The 15,000-nt window shown below is 52.9% G+C and overlaps 1 protein-coding gene across 1 annotated transcript in view; it reads right to left on the bottom strand.

The window, feature by feature from the left end:
• The window catches only part of LOC114442186 (ATP-binding cassette sub-family A member 1-like), a 26,946-nt gene that overhangs the window by 7,544 nt on the left and 4,402 nt on the right, over positions 1–15,000 (bottom strand). Inside the window, 39 exon segments of the mRNA XM_028415539.1 lie at positions 1–100; positions 185–314; positions 396–519; positions 617–761; positions 868–983; positions 1,427–1,604; positions 1,697–1,866; positions 1,939–2,013; positions 2,096–2,201; positions 2,281–2,313; positions 2,690–2,784; positions 2,881–3,070; positions 3,146–3,244; positions 3,327–3,451; positions 3,525–3,673; positions 3,770–3,892; positions 3,962–4,013; positions 4,088–4,338; positions 4,416–4,491; positions 4,591–4,811; positions 4,891–5,168; positions 5,250–5,381; positions 5,461–5,635; positions 5,752–5,865; positions 5,952–6,156; positions 6,230–6,451; positions 6,584–6,806; positions 7,007–7,183; positions 7,682–7,887; positions 7,957–8,127; positions 8,129–8,152; positions 8,235–8,351; positions 8,428–8,567; positions 8,645–8,885; positions 10,214–10,303; positions 11,504–11,707; positions 11,826–11,947; positions 14,222–14,340; positions 14,444–14,585. The exon segment at positions 1–100 is cut by the window's left edge and continues 27 nt beyond it. Of these exon segments, the coding sequence (XP_028271340.1) occupies positions 1–100; positions 185–314; positions 396–519; positions 617–761; positions 868–983; positions 1,427–1,604; positions 1,697–1,866; positions 1,939–2,013; positions 2,096–2,201; positions 2,281–2,313; positions 2,690–2,784; positions 2,881–3,070; positions 3,146–3,244; positions 3,327–3,451; positions 3,525–3,673; positions 3,770–3,892; positions 3,962–4,013; positions 4,088–4,338; positions 4,416–4,491; positions 4,591–4,811; positions 4,891–5,168; positions 5,250–5,381; positions 5,461–5,635; positions 5,752–5,865; positions 5,952–6,156; positions 6,230–6,451; positions 6,584–6,806; positions 7,007–7,183; positions 7,682–7,887; positions 7,957–8,127; positions 8,129–8,152; positions 8,235–8,351; positions 8,428–8,567; positions 8,645–8,885; positions 10,214–10,303; positions 11,504–11,707; positions 11,826–11,947; positions 14,222–14,340; positions 14,444–14,585 (5,660 nt within the window).

Raw genomic sequence — 15,000 nt, 5'->3', positions numbered from 1 at the left:
GTCTCCGTGTCCGAGGCCATGGACGATCCGCTGTCGCTCTCGGGCCACATCCTCGTCTTCCTCACCCAGAGCGCCCAGTTTGGTCAGTTTACTGACCGACCTGCATGCACACACACGCACAGATTCAGACACACACAGACTGAGACTGAAAGCTGTGCAGGTGAAACAGGAAGTCCCGGCTTACCTGGGTTTGATGCAGAACCTGTACTGGATGAGGACAGTGATGATGAAGAAGACCACACCTTCCACGGCCATGGCGAACAGGTTCTTTCCAACCATGTCCCACTCCAGAGGAGAGCGGAACCGGTTCTCACCTGGAACACAGCAGCAACGTTCACACAACCATCACACCCCCCCGCCGACATCTCATCACTGCACCGCGCCAGATCTGTTACCGAATCTCTCCAGGGCGTCGGCCATCGCCTGGTTCTTCACCATGTCGATGAGTCCTCGCCCGAGACAGAAGTGAGGGAAGATCAGCAGGACGTTCTTCAGGATATCGTTAATTCCACCGATCTCCTACAAAGGACAACAAGTTAAATCACAGCTCCACCTAAACCCACAGCTGTAACTCTGGGTTTTAGAGCAGCTGGGTTCTGCTGCTGTGGGCGCTCACATTGTTTCCGAAGAGCTCCATGACAAAGGTGGAGATGCTGCCGTTGATGCCGATGAGGATGTTGACACTAGTGAGGACGACGTATGCCGTGCTGGGGATCTTAAAGAAGAAGGAGGCCGGGTACATGAGCGGAGTGATGGACCAGCTGGAAGCAGAAACCCAGAGTCACACCACAAACCAGTTCTGAGGGTGAACCGTGGTGCGGTGTGTACAGTGTGGTACAGAGGATGTCAGGTGTGTGTGTGTCTGACCCGTAGAGCAGCAGCAGCAGGGCGAGCACGGGCAGGTTGGTGGACGACACGTACGCTTTTTGTTGGAAACAGATGAAGATGAGGACGACCAGTGTTGCCGGGACGACATAGTTACACTGCAGGGACATCCAGACATCAGTATCAACACACAGACACACACAGACACACACACACAGACAGACACAGACACACACAGACACACAGACACACAGACAGACACAGACACACAGACACACACAGACACACACACAGACAGACACAGACACACAGACACACACAGACACACACACACACACACACACACACACACACACACACACACACACAGACACACACACAGACACACACACACAGACAGACACACACACACAGACACAGAAAGACACACACACACACAGACACACACACACAGAGACACACACACAGACACACACAGAGACACACACACACACAGACAGAGACACACACAGAGACACACACACACACAGACAGAGACACACACAGAGACACACAGACACACACACACACAGACAGACACAGAGCTTGTTTTGTGTCCCACCATGTCCCAGATGAAGTTGGCCACCCAGTAGAGCAGCGGCTGCACTCCACTGATGAACTGCATGTGTTTGGCTTTACTGACTCTCTCCTGGATGAGGAAGACCACGAAGCTCGCAGGGACGAAGGACATGGCAAAGATGACACAGATGGACACCAGGACGTCCACAGAGGTGGTTACCCTGGAGACCAAGAAGAAGATTGGAAGGTGAAGCGTGACAAAAGAAACTGTCCAGAACAGTTGGTCACAGGTGTGTCAGGTGTGTGCACTCACAGGGCGACCTGGGACAGCTGCTCCTTGGTCAGGTTCAGCGGATGGTTGAAGGCACTGATGCCGTACTGTTGGGGGTCAGCTCCGGCGGGCAGGTTTGCCCTCAGGATGCCGTTGCTCATGACATTGATGAAGGCGCCGATGCTGTGCCAGCCTTTGTTGTTGAACCAGATCTGAGGATCAATAAAGAGTCGGTTAGTTACCCCCTTGATTTGACTGAGAGAAAGCAGAAAATGCTTCCTGACCTTCACGTTGTTCTTCGTGTCCAAACCGTTGATGAAGCCAGACAGACTGTCGAGGAATCGATCGGCCGCTGCTCCCTGCAGGAAATGGTCAGTGTCAGTCAGTCGTTGGTCATTTGAAGTGTGTGATGCAAACATGTTGCCGATATCTCTGACTGACCTTCTGTAGCTCAAAGATCTTTCGGACTCTCTCAATGGCGTCATCGATCTCATTGGCCGGAGGGAGGACCTGAGTGCTCCGAGCGCCTAATGAGAAGCCTCCATACCTACAGACGGAGGCAAACATCTGAGCGTCAGGAAAGGACGTTCAACCAAAGTTTATGATTTCAAAATAAAAGCACTGACCTGAACTCATTCACCCAGACTTTGTTCTTCAAGCTGCAAATTCAGACAAAGTTTTAGTTCAGATATGTTTCTTGAGGTGAGTTCTTGAGGTGTGTGTGTTCATGAGGTGAGTTCTTGAGGTGTGTTCATGAGGTGTGTTCATGAGGTGAGTTCTTGAGGTGAGTTCTTGAGGTGTGTTCTTGAGGTGTGTTCTTGAGGTGTGTTCATGAGGTGTGTTCTTGAGGTGAGTTCTTGAGGTGTGTTCTTGAGGTGTGTTCTTGAGGTGTGTTCTTGAGGTGTGTTCATGAGGTGCGTTCATGAGGTGAGTTCTTGAGGTGAGTTCTTGTGTGTTCATGAGGTGAGTTCTTGGGGTGAGTTCTTGAGGTGTGTTCATGAGGTGTGTTCATGAGGTGTGTTCATGAGGTGTCACCTCTTGCCGATGATCTGAGCGTAGGTCTTCACCAGGTAGTCAGAGATGTTTCTTCCCGTCAGGTTCTGCAGTGTGTCGGTGGCACTCAGCTTCATCTGAACACACACACTCGTTATTTTTCTGTCTTGGAGCCTCAGTGACCGTGTGACCACAGCGCGGCAGTCACTGCCCCTTCAGGGTGATGCACTGACCTCTGGGGGTGGAAGACCTCCAGCTCCAGCAGGACAATCTGGCAGCATCTTCTTCTTGCCTTCATAGCCGCAGTAACATGCCGGAGACGGATCCTCCATGGTCCAGTTTCTGGAGCTGAACAGCTGCTGGACGCTTTCAGGGACGTCCGGGGTGTGCCAGTCCTCGTCACCGAGTGTGCACGGCGCCTCCCTGATGAGCAGGTGTCTTATAAGTAAGATGCTGTCAGAGAACAAGGAGACTTTAAAGAGGCACAGAAGGTCTTACGGGATAGGATGTCCATCCATGCAGCGAGTCCCGAATCCTGGCGCGTCCATCAGAGCATTTAAAAGCTTCTCCATGTTGGCGTCTCCTGGAGCGTCATTACTGACAGGAAGCGCACACAGAGACACACAGTCAGACCGAAGTATATGCATCAGACGGGCTGCCTAAACGGCTCATGTATTACCTGAGGAAGGTCACCTGGTCCTCGTACATCCACGGCTGCAGCTCCAGACTGGGGTACTTTCCAAAGGGGGGCACGATGAGACTGAAGACCAGAGCGATACACACGAACACAGCCGGAAGAACAATCTGGAAGCACATGAACACAATGGTTTCACACACAGGCATGTGTGTCCGAGGTGTGCAGGTGTGTTCAGCGTACCTGAGCAAAGAAGCCCTTCCTGGAGCGCCGTGCATACAGGAAGCGTTTCCACATCAGAGCCACAAACTGCTGCCGCGTCAGACTCCACCCCTTCACCTGGAGCGACCCTTTACCTTCCGTACACTTCAGCCCGTCCGTCTCCCTGCAGTCTGACCGGAAGGGACAGGTCACATGATCAAACACACAACATCAGTATCTGTGTGTGTCTGTGTGTGAGTTATGTATATTATATATATTATATGTACCAGTTTCTCCCTCAGAGTCATCGCCGTCGTTATCATCCTCTGTTAATGGCTTCAGGCAGCTCTGGTGGTCTCCTCCACCGAAGGCATGAGTCCTCCGTCGCCTCCGCACAGGAAGTGTTCCATCTGAAAACACACGGTCAAGACTTTATCCAGACTCTAGTTTTAAAGACACCCAGGTCAGAGACCACTCACCTGATGGCACTTCGGTGTCAACACCGTTATCTTCAGCAACTTTCAGAAAAATCTGGGACAGAGAAAAGACAGGTCAGGATTCAATAAGATCGAGATGTCTGAGGGCCAGCTGAGGAAATGTCCCACCTCCTCCAGCGTGGTGTCGGACACTCCGTAGCTGGAGATGCCAAGGTCGGGCAGCTTCACGTCCAGGTCTTTGAAGAGCTCCACAAAGGCACCGTCCTTGGCGGCGCTGTATGGCAGGACATAGGTCAGCTCGTGTCCCAGATCCTCCACCAAGCGGGCAGCGGGGACGTGGCGCAGGATCAGGCCTGACACCAGAGACACATCCGGAGGGACGAAGGGAACATTGCAGACGGATGCCGCAAGGCCATTCTCTGAGGGCAGAGACAGGAGACACAGATCAGCCTCATCTGAAGGGGAAAGCATCCAACACTCAGCACAGAGAGCTCACCGATGGTCGCAGCCTCACTTTCATGTTCGCTGCCAAGTCCAGCATCACTGCTGCTCACTGAGGCGCTTTCCTCCTCCTAAAAACATGCAGCACGCCATCAGCTGAGACAACGACACTGAGAGAACAACTGCTGTGGGACAGTGGGTGTGTCATAGCTATGGACAGAATGTGAGACCTTCTTAGTGAAGGAGACGGTGCTGGATGAGTTTCTGCGGGAGCTGAGAGACGGTTCTGGGTCTTTCTTCACCAGCGTCAGGTAGTAGCCCGTCCCCAGCTGGTTCTTCAGGTACAGGGATGAACCCACGCAGCACAACTTCCCGTGGGAGATGATGGCGATGCGGTCACCCAGGATGTCAGCCTCGTCCATGTGGTGCGTGGAGAGGATGATGGTCCGACCTGCCGAGGAGAAGGGGTGTCAAAGTCCAGCTAAGTGATGAAGTGAAAGCAGCCGGCTGAGGCGATCAGAGAGTCTCACCTTGTCTGTACTTCAGCAACAGGTCCCAGATTCCTCTGCGGGCATAGGGGTCGACGCCAGCTGTTGGCTCGTCCAGGATGACGACCTTTGATCCTCCGACAAAGGCCAGAGCCACGGACAGCTTCCTCTGCATGCCCCCGGACAGCGTGCTTGTCCTGGAGCTTCGTTTGTGTGGCAGCCCCGTGTCTTGCAGGATCTGCTCGATCTCACCTTTGACCTGCTCCTCTGAAAGGCCTTTGAGCCGCGCGTAGAACCATATGTGCTCCTCCACTGTTAGCCTGCAGGGGGCATCATCACACAGAGACAGTCACAGGACAGTGTGTAGTGGAGACCTGTCAAAGAATGGAATGAGCACTCACATGCTGAAGAGGACATTGTGCTGGGGACAGACTCCCAGACTCTGTCTGATGGCACTCAGCTCTGTGCGGATGTCTCGGCCCAGGATGTAGGCAGTACCAGATGTGGGAGGGAAGAGTCCAGTCAGGATGGACCTGCACGGATGAGCCAGAGGACATTAGAACCCGTTTGTCTCTACCTACACACATACCGGTCTCAGAATGGCAGTCTCACATGGTTGTGGTTTTTCCGGCCCCATTGTGGCCCAGGAAGGATGTGATCTGTCCCTCATAGAAGCCGAGCGTCAGTCCGTCCACTGCCAGCTTCTTACCGTGACGATAAACTTTCACCAGGTTCTCAATGTAGACTCCGGGCTCCAGGTGAGTGGGCTCCTCCTCCATACACACAGCTAGAATCAGGAAGGTTCTTTACATTAGAAGCTTAGTACATGTTACCCAAGACTGGCATCTGTGTACGAGGCTCTGTAGTCCGCCCTGTGGCCGGTCACAGTCATAGCAGTCTCACCTCCAGGATTTTGTTTCCGGCTCAGAGGGACTTTGCTGGACTTCCCATCCTTGTCTCCAAACCAATAGGACTTGGTGAAGGGAAAGTACCAGGGCCGCGGGATCCCATACTGACCTGGGGACAGTTGACACACTCAATCTGTTTCACAGAGCGTCTGATGCCCCCTACAGGCCAAACTCTGAAGTACCCAAAAGACTCACCTGGGAACACAGCCTCGAGGTACCAGGTGAGGACGCCATACAGGAAAGAGTCGACGTACATGAGGATGATGGCGGTGCGCAGGCTGAAGTCGTCCTCCTCCAGAGGACTTGACACCAGGTTCTTCCACTGGATGCCCACTCCCTGCTCCTCAAACAGGGCAAAGTACTCACAGCCGAACCCGAACGCCACGGGGGACAGGAGGCTCTGCAGCAGAGGAGGACATGTTACCCTGTCCCATCACACAAACATCACAAACATCTTGGCGCAGCCAGCTTACTGCGAACACTTTGGCTCCAAAGCCGATGTAATCCTGCCAGGCCACGCAGAGCACGTAGGGCAGGTAGAGGGTGAAGTAGATAATGCCCCCGCAGGCGGCTGCCAGGTTAGAACGGGCGAATGCCGTGCTGATCAGGAAGCACTGCATGATGGTCACTACGGCGAAAGAGCCCAGGAAGAGGAAGACAACCCCGGGGTCGCTGTACGGTAGCAGGTTCCCTGTCTGCAAATCACAACACAACAAATCAACCAGAGAAACAAGGCGACCGGACAGCAGGCCTGCGTGGGGACCCTAGCTGCCTACTTCCTGTCTACACACGTGGGAACGGCTCTAAGTGGTTCTCTGGTGTGTCACCTTGAGCAGCAGAACCAGCAGTCCAGCGCTGATCAGCAGAGGAATCAGGCTGCTGATGAACCAGCTGAACCACAGAATGCCGTTGTCCAATCCCATGATCCTCATGGTCTCTTTCAGCCGCGCCTCCTTCTCATACACTACGCTCTTCAGGATAATGGCCACCGAATACATCCAGGCCAGCGTCATGAAGAGCGGCATGGAGCGGCTCATCACCCGGAGGAAGCTGAGACAGAGGACAGGAGTGAGACAGAGGACAGGAGTGAGACAGAGGACACGAAGGAGCGAGACAGAAAATAGGAGGAGTGAGACAAGACAGGAGTGAGACAGAGGACACGAAGGAGCGAGACAGAAAAATGGGAGGAGCGAGACAGAGGATGGGGAGGAGTAAGAGGACATGTGAACACAGAGTGGGGTGTGTCTCACATGTCGTCCACGTAACATGGGTACGGCATCTGTTGGATGTACACCCCGGTCTTCTCTCTGATTCCCGTCACCGCCCTGACGATGGCCTGTTCAATGACGTCCTGCAGGTATGAGAACCCTCCCCAGATGTACCGCATGTCCTCAAATGGGTCAGCACGAGGACCTGGGTCCCAGTACCTGAAGAGGACAGCATGGATGAGATTTAAAGGAACAGTACAGCCCTGTTACAGCTGACATCAGAGACAGAATCTGAATGTGTGTATGTGACTAAATGTGGGTCAGTCATGTCTTCCTGGTTGAGGAGTGCAGAAGGTTTTGACGCAGACGGACTGAAGTGGTCTGGTGGGATGTTTAAAGCTCGGCTGTTCATGAACCCCCTCACAGAGCTCGGACATGATCTTAAAGGTGATTTAGGAACGTTCTGAGAGCGACTCTGAGGAAGGAGCGGACTGAAGGTGTCCTCCTGTCTCCGGTCTTTATACTAAGCTAAGCTAACACGCTGTACGGTCCTGAATAATGGAACTGCTCTTTTAAATGTCAACATCATGGGGACCTACTGCGTCTCTGAATGAGTCCTCACAATGTCTGTAAACAGGCCGCTGAGTATGTTTGTATTTCAGGGTCACCGAGGTCGTCCAATCAGGAACAGGAAGACTTTTATCTGTGTGTACTTACGCGTCTTTGATCTTGTTGGTGCGCTCCACGTTGTCGATGTCCATGCGGATCTTGTAGTTGACTTTTGGCGGCAGCTCGGTGGCGTTCATGGGGATGTCGGGAAACACAATCCCCGCCCAGAACTTCCTGTCCTCTAGCAGCAGCATGGACTGGTTGACAAGGCGCTCCTCGCTGGAAACTGGCTCCAGTTTGTCCAGGTTCACACACTAACACACACACACACATTAGACACCAACCACACTGCATCAGTCCTTCCAATGCAGCAACACACTGACCTCCATGAAGCGGGAAATGCTCATGATGGCCTGGTCCGTCTCGTTGAACACCTCCCTCCAGGTGATGGCGCTGCCGGGTGGCCGTGGGTTGGCCGCCTGCTTGGACAGGAAGTTGGAGATGTCGGCTACGGTCCAGTCTGTGTCTGCCAGCTGAGCGTGGAAGAAGCTGGCAGGTGGCGTTGTTCTTTAGCAGAGTCTGAACGACAGACGGGACAAAGAGGTCAGTACGGGTGGTGAGGGACAGCCGAGGAAGGACGGAGCGGGTGGAGGCTGCATACCCTGATCAGGTCCATCTGCTCACTGTTCTCCATGAAGTTCCAGACTTTAGGTCTCATTTCCTCCCACATCCCGCCCAGGTCTCGGAAGACTCCGAGCTCCTGGAACGTCCGATTCACCTGAGCACAGCGCAGAAGTTAGGAAGGTGACAGGCGTGGGAATGCTTCTGTGATGACACAGGAAGTGATGTCATACCTCGTGGATGATCCTCTGTGTAGCAGGGGTGTGCGGCGTGTACAGGATTTTTCCAATCAGCAGCGGCTTCAAGGCCTGCCAGATCATCCGGGACATGGGGTTTGAGTCCATGTTCCTCACCAGGCTGTTACAGTATGGAGCTACACACACACACACACACAGAAGGTGAGAACATGCTGTGAACACACTGAACACGCCGTGCGTGGGCCGGACTTACTGGAGGAATTGTCGTAGACCGCCGCAGGCTCGTCCTCGCTGCTGTTGTGGTTTCCAAACAGGGCCTTGTAGTTGCTGTCTTCGTACCAGTTGAGAGATTTGATCTGCAGGCCCCCGCCCTCCGGGTGACCGCACACGATCCTGGACACGGCCTGGTACATGGTGCTAGGTGAGGACGTGGCGTTCTGGGTCAGGAAGATGATCTCGTTCCTCAGGTCAATCCAGCTCTTCATGCCAGCCAGCTGAGAGGACAGAGCAGTGTTACATGAGCAGCCACAGCCACCTGGTGGTGAGGGGGTCATACTGCGTCCTTCTGTTCCATGAGACATGTGTCCACAGTGGTCGTCTACTCTGGACGACTGTAAAAACATGGCGGCTCTAAATGGTGGCTCTACTGACTGCTCCTTTAATTTGGGGTGAAAAAGTCATGTGACATAAAAACACACTTCCTCTTTATGAGAATCAAAACAACATGTTCACATGAACACACTCAGTCACGTGTGTGTGTGTCTGTGTGTGTGTGTGTGTGTGTGTGTGTGTGTGTGTGTGTGTGTGTGTGTCGGTGTGTGTGTGTGTGTGTGTGTGTGTGTGTGTGTGTCTGTGTGTGTGTGTGTGTGTGTGTGTGTGTGTGTGTGTCTGTGTGTGTGTGTGTGTCTGTGTGTGTGTGTGTGTGTGTGATAACCTCAGGCTAAAAAAACAACAATCTGGGTCTTCTGACTAAACTTTACCCTGATTATCTGCTCTCACTACCCAGAATGCTCCCAGTCTACTGTCAGTCCACTGTCTGTCCCCAGTCTGTCCCCAGTCTGTCCACAGTCTGTCCACAGTCTACTGTCAGTCTGTCCACTGTCTGTCCTCAGTCTGTCCCCAGTCTCTCCACAGTCTCTCCACAGTCTGTCCACAGTCTACTGTCAGTCTGTCCACAGTCTGTCCCAAGTCTACTGTCAGTCTGTCCACAGTCTGTCCCCAGTCTGTCCACAATCTACTGTCAGTCTGTCCTCAGTCTGTCCACAGTCTGTCCACAGTCTACTGTCAGTCTGTCCTCAGTCTGTCCCAGTCTGTCCACAGTCTGTCCTCAGTCTGTCCTCAGTCTGTCCCCAGTCTGTCCACAGTCTGTCCTCAGTCTGTCCCCAGTCTAGAAGCTGCAGAGCTCACTGCTGTTTTTAGTTTTTACTAAAATAAAAATGTCTTCACAGAGCTGGTCTGACATGGTGCTAAAAGCTACATGCAGCCATCTGTGGTCCTCAGTGTCTCAGCAGGACGGGGACAGACGCTGAGTGTTTGTTGTTTGTTCAGAGTTGTGTTTTCTGGCTGTGAGGAGAAAACCTGCTGAGACATTTGAGTCTTTGTTCAGCTGCGAGCTCGTCCATCTCTGCTGCTTTTATGTGGACACAAAGAGACTGTGAGACACTCAGAGCTGCCAAATAAACCGAGCGGCCCCTGGAACTGTTGCTGTGGACAGGAGGACTATCAGAAGGACACGCCTGTCCATCAGAGGACACATCTGCACATGTGTGACTTCACAATGACATCTGCATGCAGGGGTCAGCTGATCAGATGTGTGTCTTACCTCCACTGCCAGGGAACCCAAACTGTCCAGGAGGTTGTTGGTTGCCTTGGCGACCTGTTGGACGGCCTCTGGATCAGCTGTCACGTCCCTCTGCGAGACAGAGACGTTTCAGTGAGCCGACGTATTTAACATTATCATATTAAATCTGACTGATCCTTTCTCAGACCTGCAGGAGTCTCTATCACAGGTAGGTGGCGCTCTGCCCTCAGCTTATGTGTTCCTTCCATATTTGACATTTGAAGTCTTTGTTTTCTCTCCCTGTCCTATAAATACTCAACTCACTCAATTGTTGTTGCTGATCTGTACTTAAACACAACATTTCCCACTCTGCTGACTGTCAGTGAACGCCTCTGAGACTGAGCTGTGGGTTTTACTAGACAAAAGAGGGCGCAGGCTCTGTGACTGCAGCTGCATTCAGACCTTTTAATACGGGTCTCCAGGCTATGAAAACTGAGACAGTAAAGGGCCGAGACAGGCCTGGACACGCCTCCTCCCACACACTGAAAACATTCAACACACCTTCACTGTGTCACCTGAACGTCAAGAAACCACCCCGAAGGCTCCACGCCAAAATCCACTGCAAAAAAATCCAAAGGCTGAACTCTAGGCTAAGCAGACCTGCAGGCTGAACTCTAGGCTAAGCAGACCTGCAGGCTGAACTCTGGGCTAAGAAGACCTAACCTGCAGGCTGAACTCGGGGATTAGCAGACCTGCAGGCTGAACTCTAGGCTAAGCAGACCTGCAGGCTGAACTCTAGGCTAAGCGGACCTGACCTGCAGGCTGAACTCGGGGCTAAGAAGACCTAACCTGCAGGCTGAACTCGGGGATTAGCAGACCTGCAGGCTGAACTCTAGGCTAAGCGGACCTGACCTGCAGGCTGAACTCGGGGCTAAGAAGACCTAACTTGCAGGCTGAACTCGGGGCTAAGAAGACCTAACCTACAGGCTGAACTCGGGGCTAAGAAGACCTAACCTGCAGGCTGAACTCGGGGATTAGCGGACCTGCAGGCTGAACTCGGGGCTAAGAAGACCTGCAGACTGAACTCGGGGATTAGCGGACCTGCAGGCTGAACTCGGGGATTAGCGGACCTGCAGGCTGAACTCGGGGATTAGCGGACCTGCAGGCTGAACTCGGGACTAAGCGGACCTGCAGGCTGAACTCGGGCTTAGCGGACCTTCACCTTATGTGTTCCTTCCATATTTGACATTTGAAGTCTTTGTTTTCTCTCCCTGTCCTATATGTTTGCTGTTTGCTCTCTGACGCCTTCATCATGGCAGTGTTGGTTTTTACCCGGATCGGTTTCAAGAAGTCCAGGTTGTTCAGGAAGTGCTCCTCTGCGTGGTTAAGCCAGGTGGGCGGTGCCTGACAGATGGCTTCCTGTACCAGTGTGGCCACCTGCTGGTCTGAGATTATCACAAAGTCCTCCAGAATCTCTTTGCCCCCCTTCCTTGGACACATGTCTCTCAGGTGGACGCCAAATCCTCGAAGGAGCACCTGATCCCATGGAGAGAGGAATGAACATATTATTATTTCCCATTTTTGTCCCATGTTGTCAGACGTCTGTGTTAAGGAGCTGCTGTGTGACACTGAGCATGTGCAGAGGCCTTCTCACCTTCTCCAGGTTGATATTGGCCTCTCTGATCTGTTGGACGCCATGTTCGGGGAAGGAGGCGTTTCTCAGCAGAAAGCTCGACAGAGTCTCATTGTCTCGCAGGAAATGCTTCAACTTGATGCCTGTGGGGGAAAAATAGAAGTGCTGAAAGAAACCTGACCCCTCCTGTAAATCCACACACACACAGACACACACACACACACACACACACAGACACACACACACACGCCCATATTTGGTCAGCACTTCCCCTCTCAGACTGTTTTTTTAAATCATGACATTTTCATACGTCTTAAATGACTTTATTTAAGCCTTTTTATGATGAAGTAAAAAAGTCTGAGGGGAAGTGCCGGCCATATTTGGGCATCTGTATGTGAGCTGCAGGGTGTGTGTGTGTTTGGATCCCAGCTCATCTTCTGCATGTTCTCACACGCCTGACGCTGGAACTTTCCATTCAGGTGGAGCTCGCAGGAAAGCTGCATCACACCACATGAAGCCCCCCCCTGCAGGTTCCAACAGGTCTCAGAGGCTCCTGACAGCACCGACTCCATCCAGACCAACCCCCTGACCCCACAGTGACAGACGTTCTGTGGTTTATCTGCTGATGTTTGGACGTCCTGCGGACACTCTGTCCAACCTGCTCCTTCACAATAAGGAATGTCACTTTGGTCCTTTTTCAGCAGAGCGAAACCGAATGAAGGGTCTCGTGAGAACATCGACTCATTAAAGCTAATTCTAGGGGAACTGGAGATTCAACAGGAAAAACCTTCATCATTAATCATCCAGAAGGAAGTTCAAACAGGACCGAGAGGTTTGCAGGTTTTGTTCTAAAACTAAGAACATCAAGGCTCCCCTGTCCAATCCAGCTCCTGTTCAGAGTCGGCGTCAGAGAACGGGCTCTGACCGAGCCGAACCAAACCTGGAACCCAAAGACAGCCTCCAGTAAGGCCTCGGGGCCTGGTAAGGACATACAGCAGCCAGTGTGAATTATCAGTTAGTGCCGGGTCAGAGGACCGGTCCAGCTGTCTGACATCAGCAGCTCGCAGTGATGTGATTGGTCAAATGAGGCTCCAGCAGAGAAACTTGTCTGCTTCAATCACTGAGCTACTCAGAGAGCCCCTCAGCATCATTAACCGACTGCACGGCGGCCAATCAAAGAGGCCAGCTCCACGCCGTCATCAGCTCACACCGTGCTGTGTGTGCAGGATGAGCTGGGTTCTGGTCTGAGGTGGACTCCAACCTCCTGCTGCGTCGCTGTTTGTTCAGCTGCAGCAAACCCTCTGAACTCAAAGACGCCCAGCGAGGTGCTGCCGAGCCAAGTGGCAGAAAACTGAATATGACAGGACGACACGAACGCAGACCACATGCTGGTCGCCACCTGCAGGGGTCACGCATCGGCCAATCAGCTCCCACCTCCAACCCCCATCAGACTCAGAACCATAGCACAAAGTGACCGATCACATTCCCTCAATCAACAAGACACAAACAGAAGACAGAAGACAGAAGACATCCAACAAGGACACACGACACGACACGACACGACACGACACGACACGACACGACACGACACGACACGACACAAGACGACACAGGACGACACAGGACGACACAGGACGACACAGGACGACACAGGACGACACAGGACGACACAACACGACACAACACGACACAGGACGACACAGGACGACACAGGACGACACAGGACGACACAGGACGACACAGGATGACACAACACGACACGACATGACACGAGGAACCACAGAAACACTACACTCAGCTGGGGTCATGGTGCAGGATTTCAGATGGAATCTGCTGCACTTTGACCAGGTGACATCTGATGAACAGGTGAACCTGCCCGGGCCCGTCTCCCCGCCCCCACATGGCAGCAGAACCATTGAGCTGTTGTCCATGGGATCAGCGAATAAAGAGCAGAATGTGGGGGGGGGGCAGGTCAGAGCAGGTACAGAAAAGAAACACCCCCACAGAGGGACGCAACCGCAAATTAACACACAAAAGACCAAAATCCTTTTTGTTCAGTGAGCCTGAAAAATCCTGCAGAGGAGGGACGGAGGAGGCTCTGCAGACTCACTGCCGATCCCTGAGGACGAACCCTCAGAGCCCAACACAGCACCCGCCTGCAGAGGAGGAACCCTCAGAGCCCAACACAGCACCCGCCTGCAGAGGAGGAACCCTCAGAGCCCAACACAGCACCCGCCTGCAGAGGAGGAACCCTCAGAGCCCAACACAGCACCCGCCTGCAGAGGAGGAACCCTCAGAGCCCAACACAGCACCCGCCTGCAGAGGAGGAACCCTGTGTCTGACACTCTGAGTTAGAACCAGCAGTGGCAGAGTGAAACCTCGGGCGAGGTGGTTCGGGCAGTGGAAGTGGGTCATACCTGCGTGGTTGCTCTGCAGCACTCTCAGCGCCTGAGCCAGCTCCTTGAAGCCCTCCAGGTTTTTGTCGTTCTGACTGTACAACAGAATCTTCTTGGCATCCGAAAACAGACGAGAGATTCTACAAAGTAAAACAGAACAAGGGCAAACTGAGTGTCCACGGTCTCTTCATCTAAACAAAGATGCCTGGTTTACCAAAATAAAAGCATCGGCTTTAAACTCACATGGAGTCGTTGAAGTTTCCCACGATGCCCGGAGACTCGCCCGGCGTGGCGTTCCTGAAGCACGGGTTGTTGGCATTGCAAAGGATTCCCTGAATCCAGGGCAGCGTACCTGCCGACGGCATGGCCTTGTTTGGAAAGTGACCTGCAAACAGGAAGTCAGACTGTTACCAAAAGACATCCAGCTGTGTGTGACATCACAGAGGGACATGAGTGTAATGATCAGAACCGCTCAGAGTTTGAAGGCCGTGCCTCTGCAGCTGATCCTTCACATTAAAAGAATGATTATTATTGATTATTGATCGTGTTCTTCAAACAGGATCCATTCTGACACAAAGCCCGTCGTCTCCTCCTCGTTCGGTCACGGTGGATTTCCTGCCGCCTCAGCTGAGAGGACACGTGTGTGTGGTTTTAATCTGATGCAGGGACAGAGCGTCCCTCAGTGCAGGTAGATAACTGTGATGGGTTTATTATCCGCTGCAGCAGAGCGTCAGCAGCATGATGACCTTTGCCCTCTGCGCCATCTTCGCTGCTATCAGAGAACTTTAGGACGCCAACGG

Source organism: Parambassis ranga, chromosome 10 (genome assembly GCF_900634625.1).
Source record: "Parambassis ranga chromosome 10, fParRan2.1, whole genome shotgun sequence".
NCBI lineage: Eukaryota > Metazoa > Chordata > Actinopteri > Ambassidae > Parambassis > Parambassis ranga.
This window is presented reverse-complemented; position numbering and strand designations above follow the sequence as displayed.